Genomic DNA, 17,816 nt, shown 5'->3' with positions numbered 1-17,816 from the left:
GATCATAGTGACGATTAGAAGGTCAAAAAATCTTTTTGTGTTTATCCAGACTGTATTTACATGGACATTTATGATTGATTAAAAATCTTAATAGTAATAGTTCCATCAGAGCAACTCAATTTTTTTTTCTATTTTAGCACTCATATGGAAAGCATAAAAGTGTGTGATTTTTACTTATATATGTGTATCAAACCTTATATTTCCAATGAAAAAAAAAACCTCACCAGATTATGATTGAACAGTGATCATATATCTAGAATATACACATATAAATGCATGAAAATTCCACTTTTTTGTGGCTTGAAAAATTTTTTCTCTAATTTGTAAAATCTAGAGAAATGTGCACTTTAATGTATCTGAAAATATTAACTATAAAAACGCCATTTATAAACGCCAAAAATATTTAAAAACATTTAAGTTCATTATACTTTTTGGAAGCTGTTAAAAAACTAGTGTACGGATTTAAGTAAAATAAACACCTAATTATAGAGAAATATGTCTCCTACGTATTCTAAAGGTTTAAACTAATAATATCGAGCCACTATAAAGCCAAATACCAAAACTAGGTCAAACTGTTTAATTACCAATTAACCCTTTAAAAACAAATTCAGTTTGAACAAGTAGATACATAGATATAAATAACATGCTTTAGAAATATTTTCAGCTATAATTTAGAACGTTTTTGATAATTAAAACTTTCTTACAAAAAAGCAGAATACCCCTTTAATACCATTAAAATATAATTGTTGCTCTGTTCAGTACAAGTGGTTTAAATTAGCATACGATTCAAGTACTGACTTAACTTCAATTAATAGACGAAACTTATAGAGTTGTACAAGAAAGGAAATAGCCTTCCCCTCAACTGTATAGTGGTATAGTGATGGGCTTTGTAGATATAGATCTGATTTGTATCATCAATACCAAAATTTGGCTTTTGTCATAGTGAAATTTCTCAAAAACCAGCGATCCAAATATGGATCAGAGCGAGTGACAAATATTCCATCCGCAAATCGAGTTCAAGACAATAGTGCTAGATCGGTTAGGTTAGATAAATATATACAGACAGTAGGGCTGCAACGATTCATTGTTTAATCGATGAACCGCGATTCGTTCCTTCTTGTCGATGCATTGTGGAAGAAAAAAATAATCGCGATACATCGGAATCCTCACGTATTTTAGAAATTGTGTCATGTTCAAATGTTAAAAAAATTGCTTTTCACGTATAATTGTCTTCAGCATTTTTTAATTTTTGTTATAAACGATGAAAAGAGAACATATTAATATGCCAAGTGGAAGATAATCGCATGGGATCTGATATAAACTTTTTCTTTTTCCAACGTTATGTGTGTTTGCATAGTCATAATATAATTCCACGAAGCTGTCTTCGATAGTTTGGTATTTTATTTATTTTTTTGAAGAAATTTGTTAGTCCTTGTGTGTAACAAATGATAAAAAGTGAATTTTGTACTTCTAAGCGTGCCAAAATAATTTAAACTGTGTTAAAATATTATTAATTATCAGTTTTCTTTCCCTTTTAATCAAAGAATCGGGATTTATTATCGCAATAAATCGTATCGTTGAACGTTCAGTGTATCGGATCGCCACTTTAGGAATCGTTGCAGCTCTAACAGATAGTACTAACCTTCATATCCTCTTCAGATCGAGATCTATTAGGTATCATACATGTCTGTCTGTAATAAAATAACATATTCTACTCTATACTTTGTAATTAAGACACTTTCTGGAATTTCATGGATCAGTTGATCTATGAGTTCAAGTGATCACTAACTTTATAAAACACCACACCACTGTAAGTGATGTAAATTGATTGGAGGTGGATTAACAAACAGTGACAATATGCTAATTAGATAAACAAAAAAAGTTTGGTATTAGGGGCTGAGAGGTTACACTGTGCTGATTCTCAGATGCACTGGCACAGGCATCAGAAATTTTTTTACCTTGAGGAAGATTCAAATCCACGGCACCTAATCGCCTTGCTATGACTAAGCTTTTCCAATTCCAATATATTCTCAAATGCAGGCAATTGTTGGATTGTACAACACAACACTAAGTTTGCTGCAAGTGAGGGATGTGGGCTAAAAATAGGATCTATTACTTACTGAACTAAGCTTGAAACAGTTTCTTCATCTAAATAAGCAGCATTAAATTTGATAACATTGATCAATAATGATAAATATTCTGATATCTTTCCCTTAGATAAAATATCTGGCATCGATCTGAGTAAGAACGGTCCTGAAAAATAGAATATCACCAATCTAGATACCTTCGTTTTTCTACAGATTGACCAATAGTGATTGGACTCAGAGACGGAATTTTTTTTTAGCTAAGCCAATCAGTAATAGTGTTCAAAGCTCCCTGATGAAATTTGAGCTTTCAAATCCATATGCGTCCAGAATTATCCCCCTTTGAATGTTAAAATGACGAATTGTCTTTTCTAGAGACGCTGTCTGATATAGAAAAGACATTTATCGAAATAGAAATTCCAAGTTTGAGATATTTTTGAAGGAATTATTTGATTTTTGTACATTTCTAGTACTTCTGAAGACATACATATATACAAATCAACACTTGAAAATGATAAATCTGTCCCTTTAAATGGTAAGATCTATCAAAATGGTCTAAGAGAGCAAAAAAGGCAGTTTAATTCTGTGAATTGAGAAATAAAGTACATATAACCTTAAATATCTCTTTTATTACTGTCATTCATGCTCAGATAGTGATAGCACCCCAACAAGTATCCAGATCTTACATGCTGATAGTATATAGATCAAATTCCAAAGTCCAATTTGAATTGTAATAGTATGGAAATTTCAAGCTTTCCTTGGCAAACAATTCAATCAAATCGCTGCATTTCGTTATACAAGAATAGTTGCTAGTGCAGTCAAGTCATAATATGTTTGTAATAGCTTGACATTGTGAAGATGGAAGACAGCATAAGGCATGGTATGCAAATACAAAGAGCATTTTTTAAATTTGAAGATAAAGGTACATACCAGTTTCATCTTCAAAATCATGTAGATTTCTTCCATTTTCACTTAGTATGTTAAATAGCTCAAACCTATAATAAAATATGATGTAAATAACTATTTCAAACATTGTTAAAGGCACAGTCAAAACATTGTGGTATCCAATGATTTCAGTAATAGCCTTTCAACTTCAGGCAGTTATTTATTTGACTTCTTACAATTTATAGAGAACATGAAAGTACACTTGCACTTGGTCACCTATTCAATTTTAATTTTCTGATTATATGGGTAATTGAATGTGTTTTTGAACAAGCAATATTACTCATATCAAATATTTTTCCATTTTTGATTTTCAATAGGCTTCATCCTTTGGTGATAATAAATGATTTCACCAAATTTCTCCAAAATCTACAAAGAATTGTTTACAAGCAATTTAGGATGGATAGAAAGACATGGGTAAAACCAGTACACGTTCCTCATCTTATTTGGCGATATAGAAATCAGTTGAAATCTATATTTCAAGATTACAAGGGTTACAATTTGCACCTTTATTTTATCATGAATCTTTACTTTGTGACCTAAGCCAGTGCTTTTATCAGATTATGCTCTCATCACCATTTTAAAAGTTTACAATCCCTCCAAAGAGATAGAAATTACTCAAATTTCTCAGATCTATGATCTCAGTCAATAATTTACCTTATATTCCACTCTTCTGGAAGGGGCAAGTCGTCTATTATGTGGAAGAAATGGCCTCTGAGTATACCTAGGTTGTTTATCTGAAACATAAAACATTAAAGTGAAAGTTAGGAAATTCATTCTTGCTCCCATTGAACACAAGTTTATAGGTTTTTGTGTGTACAACATAATTTTTGATTTTTCCATATCATGTATATAGTGATTGATTTTGATTCTTAGAATTTCTATAAACATTGCAAGCTTCAAAATGATTTCACTATTTGTTTAATTTTCAACTAGTTATAAGATTATGAAATGTTATAAATTCAAGCCATCCAAATCAATGTCATTGAAAAACAGATGAATATGTATACTAATTGAAATTGCTTTGAAAGAAAAAATGTTAACATTTCTGACATATTGTCATATTGTCACTTTAAGAGTCCATATCGCGATCAGAAGTAATTGGGATGCGATGAAGCAATAGGAGCATATAACAAACAAAAAAAAAAACACAAGGGATATATTATGGTATAACTCACTTCTTTACTAACAAAGCACATAACGTTTCAACACAATTTACATGTGTCTTCATCAGATGAAAATGACTATACCATACCATAATATACCCCTGTGTTCATTTGTTATATCTACTCTCCACTTCTAAATGTCGTTCAAATCTTATAATAGGAGCACAGTGCCAAGTATTAAGCGATTGATTTAACATAGTATGGGGTGTCTGATCGGTCTGAAAATTGCTGTAAGTAATCAATACACAAACTTATGATTACTGTGACCAAGTGACTGTGTTTAAATGGGAAGGAAAAATTTAAAACTAACCTGACCAAGCAAAAGGCATTTGATAAATTCTAATGTTATGATTTTTGCATCTTTAGTAGCTGGTTTTTGAAGAATATCTGAAATAGCAACTAAAAGAGCTTCCACTGCATTCTACAAGAAAAAAAATTCAGGAACATCATTTTAAAGTATTATCTTATATTAAAATCTAAAAGATATAAGCCATGTTTACATTAGGATGCTACTAAGTGCTTTTTCTCGGTCTATACAGGATGCAGTCGCGATAAAATCATTAAATTTTGACAGTTTACACTATTACGTTCCAGCATTTTCAGAACAGTTCCATTCGGTATGATGTTCTCAGACACATTTTAGTAAAACTCTTCACGAAAGAAGTACTTAAAGATGTCTGTTACCCAGATGAAAACAAAAACAATTCCTCTGGCAGCCATTTTGTCTACTTTCAGAAACTGAGAGAAAAAGCCAAGGTGTCAACATATGCAACAAAATGTTCTTGGAACAGATCAAATTTATGCTATTAATAATATAATATAAATTTAAATAATGATGAAGGTATTAGACAGGACAAAAGGGATAAACTCACCTCTTCTAAACGCTTATCTTTCACAATGTCTGATAATTCATGTATTCGTTTAATCCTATTATTTGCAGGACTTTCTGGTCCAATTTCCTTAAAAAAAATTAGAAGGAAATTCCATTTAGCCTACTTATGAAAAGGCATTTACTTTAAGTTGTCCCATTTTTTGGCCTAATAGTACCTTAGTCTCACACCTCACCACAGCCCCCAAAAATGACACAACTGTCCCTTTAATGGCAAATGGAAGGCTATTCATATTGTGTCTGCTAAGGTTTATTGGAAAAGGGGCACTTGAACAATTCAACAACTATTAAATCAGCCACAGTCTAAAATAAGTTTGCATACAGGTGATGATTTAGTGTTGATCTAATGCAATCCATTGACTTTCAGTCAGTCTTGTAAAAAATCTTATCCATTACTGCATTAGTTTCTAGGCAGCAGAGGCCGAACAGGGACTCTGTTGTGCTTTAAAAAAGACTTTGCTGCACTTTCATGCTTATGTCACCTTTTTGACACACTTCGCACTAAATCAGACATGTTTGCTAACAGAAAAGAGATACACTATTCTGTATATCCTGGAAAACTTTGGCAGCCCTTGCGTTACTAATGCCAAATGGGTGCGAATTTGGCCTGTGTTGTAGCCTCGTAGGCTTAAGTTCAATGTAAAGATAAACCCCCACCCTACGAAGTGCCATCAAATTTGACAACAAAAAAAGGCATACTCTGAGAACTTCTCTTGTAATGGTTATTTCTTTAGTGTGGATCTTAGTTGCAGTTGCTGGCGACTGATTTTTATTGATACCAAAAAGGTTTTTCAGTTTATCTTTCAAGTTATCCTCACTCTTTCTCGCCATGTTGACATTTTCTTATCACATGATATGTCGCTTAGGACCATAAGGCGCAAATGGCAAATAAATCTTCAAAAGAAATGGTCTTATCTTTATTGATCAATTGAATAATAATATTCTTAATCCATGAAGAATATAGCACATATCTAAATATCAGCATTTAACATGAAACACATCTTAAGGTGAAACTTTCTTTGCCATAAGCGACTTTCTATTGAAGTGGACTTCGTGCTATCATAAAATGAAAAAGGACTTCGTGCGAAGAAATGGATCCACTTTCTATTAATTTCTTAAAATGTATTCTTTAGGGAATGACTCCGAATCTATTAAACAAGTAAATACATATTCCAATGTACTAGATTGATTTTTATCATTAGAAGTCAGTCAGTTTACTTTATCAGTATTTTTACCTGTCTGAGAGGTCAAGGACACTGATAACTCGGGTTTTCACCGCAACAAATCAACACAATATTTAGTATTTTGTTATCAAGCCGGAGGTAAACTTGGTTTTAATGTGATATATATTTGAAAACCTGCAATACTGACACAAGGATTGTAGTCGCCATTTGATAATTAATATATAATGTACTAGAAAGCAAAATGAATAGACTTGGCCTGTATAGTCCGAATATCTGTTTCATTTTTCTGTCTGACTACAATGTTTACTGAATTATATTTTGGCAATCATTTCCTTATGAATTGAAATATCAACTACAAAATATTAACGAGAGTTTTGTATTACTTTTGGGTTGAAGAAAATGTTAACCACTGGAAAAGTTATTATTAGTAAACATTATTTTTCAGAGGGAATTTTCAGTCAGAAAAAATAGGTCATTTTCACGTGAATTTAAATGCTGTATCACAGAATGTTATATTTCTGTGGACGAATGACATATACAGTTGAAAATTTTATTTTGAATATATATGAAATGAGAGTAACAATTTAATTCAAAGCTTAATGTAGTATTTTATAGTTGATATTTCACTTCAGATGAAAATGATGGTCAAAAATTCAATTCAGAAACAGTGTAGACAAAGTAGAGTAAATTAAACATTAAAAGATATTTTTAACAGACTTTTATTTTCGTCACCCGCGTAGAGGTCTGTCCGTCTGCTTTATGAAAACGACATAAACTATATAGTTTTGGTCCGATCAAATTTGTTTGATTACTATTTTCATTGCTCAGCTTATCTCAGGTAATAAGTTAGTCCGAAACAACTGCCTCTATTCCAGCTACTGATAGCTATTTTGTTCAATGTGGATTCAAAATAACAAATTGCCAAACGCAGTCGTTCATGTACTAAGTAGGTAGGCTAACAAGTAAACGTGATTTGTCAAATTAGCATTTGTGCAATATAAGATTGCACCGCTACCCGTCGTAGGCTTTAGAAGTACAAATTACATTTATGGTTCCATTTCTCTTCCTCAGAAAAAGTCATGAGTCGCCCAGCTTTAGTCAGTATCAAATGGTTAGCGGACAAAATCAAGGCACCACCGAAAGACTTCCGTATACTCGATGCCTCCTGGCATTTACCGAATACTGGTAGGAATGCGTTGAAAGAATATCACGAGGGACATATTCCTGGAGCTCTCTTCTTTGATATCGATGGTTGTGCTGACAAAACTAAATCTACGGCTCACATGCTTCCACCAGCTAAAGATTTTGAGGAGTATGTTGGAAATTTAGGAATCAACAACAATACTCATGTGATCGTGTATGACAACAATGCTAAATTTGGAGTGTTCTCGGCCCAAAGGGTCTGGTGGACTTTTAGAGTGTTCGGACACGAAACAGTTTCTATTTTGGAAGGAGGGCTTCCGTTATGGATTCAATCAGGAAACCCTGTGACGACTGCTGAAACTCCAACACCGACCAAAGAATCGTTTAAGAGTAACTTCAATGAGAATTTGGTGATAAGTATCCAACAAGTGGAAACAAATATCAAGGAGAAAAAATTCCAGCTGGTTGATGCGAGACCCAATGGTAGATTTGAAGGTGTCAGTCCAGAACCGAGAGCAGGTATAGAATCTTTACTTCTGATTCTCATGGAGTCATGACCAGTTTAATTAAAATCAGAACAAAATTAAGTTCCGTTATTTTATTAGGTTTAATTTTTATTGTAGCCATTTCAGTTAGGGTCTAACGACAGCCTTCTTGAACGTTCGTCAAATTAATCTTTTGACCTAACTCGATGACGTCTGCTTTAACCAAAATTCTACCCTCTCAAGCGCTGGCATTTTGTGACTCAGTGATAGGTCAAAAAGGTTAATTTGACAGACATTCAAGAGGGCTTTAGACCGTAATTGAAGTGGCGACATAAACAAAATCTAATAAAAAAAAGGAATGCAAGTTAGGTCCAATTTTGATTAGACTCAAGTCATCATTTGGGTTCATTTGCATCTTGTTAATGATATACCTTCGACCTTTGAAACTATTTTTACCACCAAGGCAAGCAACAGAGATAGCACTTAACGAATTGTGAATCGTAGAAAAATGTCATCAAACCTTCCTCAGTGAATGTTCTTCTAATGCGCTCTGCAAGGTTTGCTTTACAGAAACTGCCAAGAATTTCCTAAATGCTTTTCCAGCTACATCTCGTAATGCTTTAACCGTCATTCTCTGTTTTTGTTTCAGATATCAAGCCTGGTCATATACTAAATTCTGTTAATTTACCGTTCACTAAGGTTGTTGATGAAGCAACTAGACATATTTTACCAGAAGAAGAACTAAAGAAACTATTTAATGATGCTGGTGTTGATTTAAACAAACCTATTACAGCTTCATGTGGTTCAGGTAGGTTGAATCATAGCTTGTTGATTAATTTGCTAATTTAATTAATTCAAAGACAGTGATAACGAAACACTCAAATGAAAAAGTATGAATAGCATTGGCGGAATATAGCCATAACTTTGACTTGAAATGACCCGAATAGAAACCGGTTTTGAACGGCTGAGATTAAAAAGGGTCCAAGTTCCACGTGAAATTTTTCAGATTTCACTTTAGAGTAATTACCCTTTGAAATTTTCTACATTTTGGTATAATCATTGTGATGCTAAATTAATAAACTACTGTGATATACTCCCTCATTATTTCAAATCTCCATTGAAAGTATGGGCTTAACTCTAGGTTTTTCGCCCTTTTCTCGAATAGTGACAAATGGCACCATATGATCTCAGCTCTTCAATTGTATAATGTGGTTTTTCAAATCAGGAAGCATGCGGGAAAAGCCAAGTCTATTTTTAGATTTACGCCGGCGGTGCTACTTGGGTTGGATGCAGATCAAGTAAAGATGTAGAGATCCCAACAAATAGTCATTGTAAGAGAAAATGGCTTCATTAATAGATATAGGCTTTTTCTTTTTTTCAATTTGGGAAGTCTGAAGGGCCAAATTAGAATATAATATCATGGGCATAAATTTTATTGTTAGGAGACAGTTTTCTGATCCGCTGTCAAAAGCTTTGGTAGGTAGATTGGTACAAAGACACTAATAACACTACAGTTGCAGTTTTTTATGTTTTATGTTGGTGGAAAAAGTTTTGTAGAACATTTCAACCAACTAGACCCTAGTTTTCCTCACGTTTTACTACAACTAGTAGGGTCTATACCTACTTTTTTTTATATCACTTTTTCTTCACTTCAATATGTAAGATTGAAAGATGTAAAGATAAGAAAACTTTGTCCTCGTTTAAACAGTTTTCCTTCATTGCGTTTCCTTTTTTATACGTCGGGAAAATTATATACTAATTAATAATAATAATGAAAACTATACTCCAAAATCTAGCGAAATCTGTCTGCAAGCTTTAACTAAAATTTGGTATTTTGGTAGGTGTAAGAAAAATACTTAATGAAAATGAAAATGCTAATACTTATATGAATAAAAAGTAGAGGTGTTCGAGGTGACTAGAGATGACTTGGAAAAATACCAGTTTGTCTCACATGTCCATACATGACCGATCAAGAAAGATCAAAAAGTCCTTTTTGTTTATCCAGACTGTACAAACATGGACATTTATGATTGGTTAAAAATCTTAATTATATACAATAACATAATATGATTAAGAATACATGATAATTCTTTAAAAACATCAATTAATCAGTTTTCTTAATCTGACACTAAGGGAAAACCTCCTTTAACGTATTTTAACAAAATAAACGTCAAATGTCTCATTCTTAATTTTAAACTTCGTTTGGTTAAACTTTTCATAACAGTCCGATTAATTTTCATCTAAATACCACTTGGTTTTAACAGTGCTTTTGGACATATTTTACAATATGCCATTTAAATGCTAATTCCCTCTTAAAATGCTTACAAAAACTGTACAAAAAAAAACTTTAAATTATATCTGACAATAGATGGATGGATTGTCACCATGGAGACATTAAGTCTTGAAAGTTAAGATTAGTTCTAAAGTTCAAAGTTATATAAGATTTGTCAGCCATGATCAATCTCTGTATTTGGCTGTGTAGGTTACAAACTCCAATGTAATCGGGTATTATTATTCTTTGATTGTGTCCGTCAGGTAGATTTCAGTTGCGAAATCCATTCTTGTTATTATTCTTCGAGTAAATCTTAGCTTGGTATTCAGAATCGTTACCATTGGTTTGTAAAGATATAATTTAGAGATCTTATTTTTGAACTGAGAGACTTCTCTTTCTCATTACGGGTGCGAGAACACGAGCACCCTTAGTTGCCGACTCGAATCTTAAATAAAATTCCGCGTGTGTCCACGTTTCTACGACAAGATTATCGCGTTACTGACGGGGCTTATATTTCTTGCCGATTAATCTTATCGTCTGCAAGACAGACCGTCATCATCCAATAGCATGATCCGCACGTGATTATAGCCATGGTGGAAAACGAACGACAGTGGAGTTCAGTCTCCTCGTGTGCCCCAGTCGGTCGGTGAAACTCTTGACAAGACTCTGGTCGGCGACAAAAATCGACGATTAAGACCCGCACCTTTAACGCAGCTGACTTTATAACAAGTCTCTTTTTGTAATTGGCAATTGTTTTTTGTCGTGTGGCTCTCATTGCCATTAATAACCCTTATACGAGCAATATTGTGGTGTGATTCACTGCATGTGGTTTGAATGACAACTTATTGTCGACAGAAAACTACCATTATTCCAGCAAATATAACAATGGGATACATGCTCACAAAATTATGAACGGAAAATGTCCTCATTACTTTCAAAATTATTTTCGGTTACAATCTGCAATTACATCTTCCCAAGTGCCGGATTGAGGCCATGAAAAGAACATTAAAATACAAAGCTAGTTTAGTCTGGAATTCATTACCTCAAGTACTTAATGAATCCAACAGTGTAGAATGTTTTAGAACAGGACTGAAAAGGGAACTATGATAATAAGAGAGACTAGAATTATTTTACAAATATCTTTTCATCTTTCAATAATGTTGTAAGATTACTTTTATTTCATTTCGTTTTACATTTAAATCTGAATCACCTTTAAGATGGATTCCCTTATTTTCATTTATGAAAATGAAAATGCTAATACTTATATGAATAGAAAGTAGGGGTGTCCGAATGACTTGAAAAAATACCAGTTTGTCTCACATGTCCATAATTATTTCATAATTAGCTTGATTAGAAGAGAATTACCAGCAGTTTATCCAGACTGCACATACATGGGCATTTATGATTGGTTAAAACTCTACTTAATCAAATAGTTTGCTTAATTTGACACTCAAAATGTAGGAAACCTGTATTTAATGTGACCTCTATTTTTCATACGTTCATTTTCTATTATATTTCTATTTTCCATTATTACGTTATCATTTTGTAAATATGTTTTTATAGTTTTATGTAGAAAGATCCCAGGGAAGATTGCCTTGTGCAACTGGGTTTCTAATAAAATTATTATTATTATTATTATTATTATTATTATTATGCTAGGTAGTTCAACACAATATTCCTAATGAATTTCTTTCTCAACGCCCATCATTGGAAACTAAAAGCACTTTATATACCAAATATTGAATTGCAACGTGGGGGTGATCTGCACAATGTCAAGCTATTACGTCTTATACCTTGTCTGCATTAGCCACCTTTCTTCTATTGCAGAATGCAGCGATTTGATTAAATTATACGCCAGTCGATTCAATCAAATACAATAAAGGTAGCTATTGCAGTCAATGTTTATTAAGAAGTTGGTAATACCTTGACATTGTGAAGATGATAAATGTGATAAAATTCAGCAATACATATTATTATTATTATACTTATTTCAGGCATATCAGCGTGTACAATAGCTCTGGCAGCTTATATATGTGGTAAGAAAGATGTAGCAGTTTATGATGGAAGTTGGGTAGAATTCTTCCAAAATGGACAATCTTCAAACAAAGTAAAAATTCCAGAGTAACTACATGTGATGTTGTAAACATCTCTTTGTGTATTCAAAGATTTGTAATAAAGTATTTAATTCGTGTGTCAATGTTCGTGTTCTGATGTGTCATAGATTGCTGTTTTTAAGGGTGACTGAACACTTACATAACTGCGTTTATGCCAAGCACAGTTCTCTACATCTTCATAATGTCAAGCTGTCACTAGTTTTTTTATCATGGAATGCAGCGATTTGATTAGAGTGTACGCCAGCGAATACACCCAATCGTAGCCCGCATCTGATTGGCTATATTCGCTAGCTTACAATCAAATCAAATCGCTTCAAGCCGAGTGTAAAAGGGGTATAAGCCTGCGCCATTATTTTCATCCGTGACATTCATTCCTTGAGCTTGGCAGCAGGTTTAACATCGTGGCATTTGACTTGTTACAAGCGGATTTGCCATAAATGGCTACACAAAAGGAAATAGACAGACACATAAGATAACTTTCATGGTCTACCGGACTACCTACCGAGATTGGAACTCATTATTATAAGGATTTGGTAAAAGTTACAAAAACTTACAAAAAGTACCATCTCCATAGTTCCATACAATACCATAGGTTATTATCAAAAGCTCAAATACAACGAAAGGTGCAATAGAACATGTCATGGAAATTTTTAAAAAGATAGATTAGACTAATAATGATGTATTTACATAATTAGAAATTGTATAAGAAATTGTATTAGAGATGCCCTGGATTACTGACCCTTACTTGCTTGGCTTAACCTAAAAAAATGTTTCTAATACTAAGGTAGGATTGTTTAAACTGATGACGAACCTGTCCCTTTCATTTCACTTTGTAGTTTGCATACTAAGTAAATTTCTGAGATTATATATACTCACGAGACTTTCTACGTCATCAACTCAACGAAAGGATAATTCATTAAAAAATAATCTGCATGATTGTGTCTCTTAGTACTTAAAGATTTCCCGAACTTCAAAGAATTTAAAAGGCTTTTGAAATTGATTACGTTCCTTCGAAACTATCTTGAACCGTTTTATTAAGTGATATTAAAAGATTGAAATTGGAACTAGTTTTAAATACAAATTGTCGCCTTGAAATTAGATTGTTCAAGTAAAATGAAGATTGATGCATGTCGAGTGACAATTTCATTCGTCTGTATTTTACTCTCGGGATGACAAATTAAATTGAGGAATTCGAGACTGAAAACTACTAATAGATGTTGCAATATTTTTCTCATCGTGTGATACCCAGGGTATTGACTTATTTACCACGGTATATCTGACCCGGTTCATCTTCGTTTAAAGGACGGTTATCTAGAAATTTAAATATACTAAATATTTAAAAAATACTTTGGGCCATATGCAGCGCTCGTACTTTACCTAAACTTTGACTAAAGTCGTGCTTAAATTTGACTATCAAATGTAGAAAATGAAAGCCTTAATCCTAACTTTGTAAGTTCGACTTTAGCCAAAGTTCAACTTTAGTCAAGGTAAGAGCGCTGTATACGGCCCTTTGTATTCCATCAAAAACACAACATCAAATATTACATACTTAAAATATGAATGGCAATATACAGTCCAGTCATGTTATCTCATCTTAAAACGAAATGACTAAATTTGAAAACTATAGGTAATTTGCGTTACCTATTCACGCGAAGAGTTAACTATTTTTCATACTATAAGGGGGAGGAGGGAGGGAGGGAGGGGGCGGGAGCTATGGTGGAAATGAAGCCAGACATTTTCTGGTTCAGTTTCCTGATGTCCGAGGCCCACTGGTAAAAGTTCAATCGACCAAAAACATGTATGTCATATGATTGCAGACAGTTCTACTAACAATAATATCTTGCTTGTGTCTATATCCTCACTACCTCATCTAGGTAAATCTGTGAGCGACTCTTCTTGCAGTCACAATGTATTATGTGGCCCTCGTACCATAGCGATCACTACATGAGTACGGTTGCGAATAAGAATATAGCGGTCATAAGTTATGTGTTGCGTTCGGAACTCGTGACGCACAAGAGTGGTTGTAATAGTGTTAGGTATTAGGGGTGAGATCCGACACCGGGCCGACTCTCGAAAGCACTGACACAGTTAGATTCTTTTAGACCTAGTCCAGTCTTTATGCTAATATTTTAAGACGATCGTTCTTTATAAGGCTAATATAAGACTTATCTTGATGTTGTTTAATGAAGCTTCAGGCTGTAGACAGACACCATTTCCGACAACTGCCTGAACTATTTTATTCTCTCTTGTTGAAAAGATTTTCACTTTCCAGATGGGATCTCTCATATTTTCAGTCTAGCATGATGATGGTTTCTTATTTCTTAATTTAAAATGACATTTAATCTGAATATCCTGTGAAGTAACATACTGTTAGTATAATTATTAAAATCTTAAATATATACCAACTTCCTGAGACAAACCTTCACACAGGATCCCAGACTTCCTTCAAAGAATACGTCTTAGAATGAACATAAAATTTAAGAATTTTAAACTTGGCAAATAAGAGCATATATTCATCAGTAGATATGCCTGGTGTCATAAATGACATAACAGGATCTTATATAATGTGATAAATCCGAAAAACTTAGTAATTATGCAATAAATCATTGAAAAACGCTTAATATTAAGATTAAGCATATTTCAATAATAACTAAGTTTTATGAATTTTCCAATTTTTCCAGATTTTACAGGGATTCTGTTGTAACTTTATGACACCAGGTAAGTTCACTGATGAATATATACTCATATTGACCATTCTTGAGAACTTAAATTTTATGTTCATTCTAAGCAGTAGTATCACTTTAATTATAAGAATTCCTATCTTTTTCTGGCCCAGGTGGTATGTGGTTTTATTTCGTTATAAAAGCTAATTCGTCGAATTGCTAGCTCTGACAAGAAGATTATTTTTGTTTTTTAAAATCTCTACAGCTTAAGGATGCGATGCCCCTACCTAGACCCTTTACTTCCGGCTGATATTTTCCATGTTCAATAAAAAATATTTTTTTATTACTTGGATTTATGGAAAGAATTTTTATAAAGTCAGGAGATTCCTGATATATAACATTATTATTATATATTACATTGTGTTATGAAAGTCCGATGACCTTGAATAAGTCACCTTCGCTCATAATTCCAGTCGACCCAGCTGTAAATGGGTACGGATAATCAGGAAAGATCAATGCCAAGAGATTTGGACAAGGACCAGCTTAACTGTGAACATAAGTTGTTAGGAGATTCCTGATATATAACATTATTATTATATAATACATTGTGTTATGAAAGTCCGATGACCTTGAATAAGTCATCTTCGCTCATGATTCCAGTCGACCCAGCTGTAAATGGGTACGGATAATCAGGAAAGATCAATGCCAAGAGATTTGGACAAGGACCAGCTTAACTGTGAACATAAGTTGTTAGGAGATTCCTGATATATAACATTATTATTATATAATACATTGTGTTATGAAAGTCCGATGACCTTGAATAAGTCATCTTCGCTCATGATTCCAGTCGACCCAGCTGTAAATGGGTACGGATAATCAGGAAAGATCAATGCCAAGAGATTTGGACAAGGATCAGGTTAACAGTGAACATAAGTTGTTATCGTTGTAAAATATAGTTGTCTCTTTCTATCTTTCTTATAAATATATTGGACAATGTTTTTGTTGCGATGTCACCTTCCAATAATCACAAGAATACATCTTTGATGAGTGTTACCTAGATATCTATATTTAAGAGAAATATAATTTATGGCTCAGCCTTATATTCAAAGTTGCTTCATCTCTAGTCATGTGGAATCAGCTGATAGAACAATATTGGCGGAAAATCATTGAACATGAGATAGGGGATGAAAACATGCAGCACGCTCACACCTTTCATCATCTTTTGTGGCCCGAAATGATTCTCATAAATTTGTATACCAGCATGTTCCTTTAGAAAATGGTGTACGGCGTTGCTGAAGAAACATGGTATACCTGTTGCCTTTCAGCCACAAGTATAGTCTGTAATAATAAGCAACAAAATGGCGGAATGCGCTGTCTGTTTAAGTAAGTAATATAAGGTTAATCAATGTAAACAGCTCTATGTCTGGACTGAGGTCTAATAATGAATGATTTGTAGCAGTAAATGAAGGTATAACTGACTAAAATGTTGATGATGAGAACTGATCAATTGGAATTAAATAGTCCAATTTACCATATCGGTCGCCAAGTATCATGAAAATTACTACAAACTAAACTCGTTAAACATCGTTTATGTCTGGCTTCTTGAAGGTAATTATATTGTGGTTGATTTACAGTTTAAAAAAAACTGTGATATTTCTAAAGTATGGTCAAGACAGCCAGCAAACTTCACAAGGTTGGTTGCTCTTGGTTGGCAATTTTTGGTGCTTGGCAGTTTCTGCTGCCTTTGTCAACAGCACACAGCATATAAATTCTCTTTAGTTATTAACAGACAACCTTCTTTGTCAATTATTCATTCAGTATTAAATGCGAACTGTGTTAAGATGAGGTTCGTAATAGCTTCAGATTGTGAAGATGTGTTTCGGCATGGAACTGGTCTTCTTTTGGTAAATTTTTAATTCTTGCACATAGGGCCATTTATAGCTGCCCAAATTATACCCTGACAAATGAACGAAAATGGCGGTGTATGAAATGAAGCTCGATAGATAATATCGTATCTTTAATTGAAGACAAACCATACATATTTCCATTCTGGAGAGTGGTACAGATAGCTAAAATGTATATTTTTTAGCTGGGAAAGCAAATATTTAGATCTTGTGTCAACTTGTTCGTCGTGTATGTATTGTGAGAACGCATCTTTAACAACTTTACTCTGAAAAATGTATCCATTCTCAAAACGGAACGGATGTGTAAAGTACATGTAAACGGTCGAACGTTCTGCGAACCATTCCAATTCTGGGGAGGTGATCTTGAAACGGTTTTCAGAACGGACTTGATGAATTGGTGTAACGGTGTCACCGTTCAGAGAACGCTTTACTTCGTCGTTATTCAGTGTAATTGTTGATTATATCCAGATGTCTTTGATTACATTGGGGTTTCATTAAAGATTAATTTTATTTTCTTCAAGAAGAGTTCCACAGATAACGGTGCCGTGAACGCTTTTCATTTCCGCTACAACTAAATAACCGTTCTCAGACCACTTGAATTTATGTAAATGGACATATTTTATCGCGGCCTGGTCCGGATCGAGGACGGCCGGAACGCTTTATAGCGGCCTGGTGTAAAATGGGCTTTCAATAGAATACCCTGTTTAAAGATAGATTAGAATAATATGTTTGTTCTTGTCTGACACTTCCATTACACCCCATTCATTAAAGACAATACAGTCTAGAATCAGTGGAATCTCTTATATGCTTGACTAGGACACCAATATTAGTCGATAGTCTTGACCAAACATATTAGCCTATACTCTGTCCTCTCTCACTGTTGGCAAAGCTTTGTCACCGTACACTGTTTGGTTTCGACTATGCTTTAAATCTTCTGTCCGATTTTCCTTTTGAAATGTGAAACAGGTGG

The 17,816-nt window shown here is 33.6% G+C and overlaps 2 protein-coding genes across 2 annotated transcripts in view; one reads left to right on the top strand and one right to left on the bottom strand.

The window, feature by feature from the left end:
- LOTGIDRAFT_61259 (hypothetical protein) overlaps nt 1-5,166 on the bottom strand; it is a gene marked incomplete at both ends in the record, with an annotated part of 32,979 nt that extends 27,813 nt beyond the window's left edge. The window contains 6 exons of the mRNA XM_009046438.1: nt 1,643-1,691; nt 2,121-2,253; nt 3,015-3,079; nt 3,684-3,763; nt 4,503-4,613; nt 5,065-5,166. Coding sequence (XP_009044686.1) covers nt 1,643-1,691; nt 2,121-2,253; nt 3,015-3,079; nt 3,684-3,763; nt 4,503-4,613; nt 5,065-5,166 — 540 coding nt within the window. The remainder of the gene's footprint in view (nt 1-1,642; nt 1,692-2,120; nt 2,254-3,014; nt 3,080-3,683; nt 3,764-4,502; nt 4,614-5,064) is intronic.
- Nucleotides 5,167-6,156: 990 nt separating this feature from the next.
- Nucleotides 6,157-16,858, top strand: LOTGIDRAFT_237288 (hypothetical protein; the record flags this gene model as incomplete). Its single annotated transcript, XM_009046437.1, has 5 exons — nt 6,157-6,403; nt 7,337-7,927; nt 8,543-8,701; nt 12,160-12,236; nt 16,784-16,858. The coding sequence occupies exons 2-5, from the start codon at nt 7,345-7,347 to the stop codon at nt 16,856-16,858; spliced, it is 894 nt and encodes a 297-aa protein (XP_009044685.1). The 5' UTR covers nt 6,157-6,403; nt 7,337-7,344.
- Nucleotides 16,859-17,816: the final 958 nt, after the last annotated feature.

The sequence above is a fragment of the Lottia gigantea genome, assembly GCF_000327385.1.
Source record: "Lottia gigantea unplaced genomic scaffold LOTGIsca_101, whole genome shotgun sequence".
Lineage (NCBI taxonomy): Eukaryota > Metazoa > Mollusca > Gastropoda > Lottiidae > Lottia > Lottia gigantea.
The sequence above is the reverse complement of the archived record's forward strand: the minus strand, read 5'-3'. Positions and strand labels throughout refer to the sequence as shown.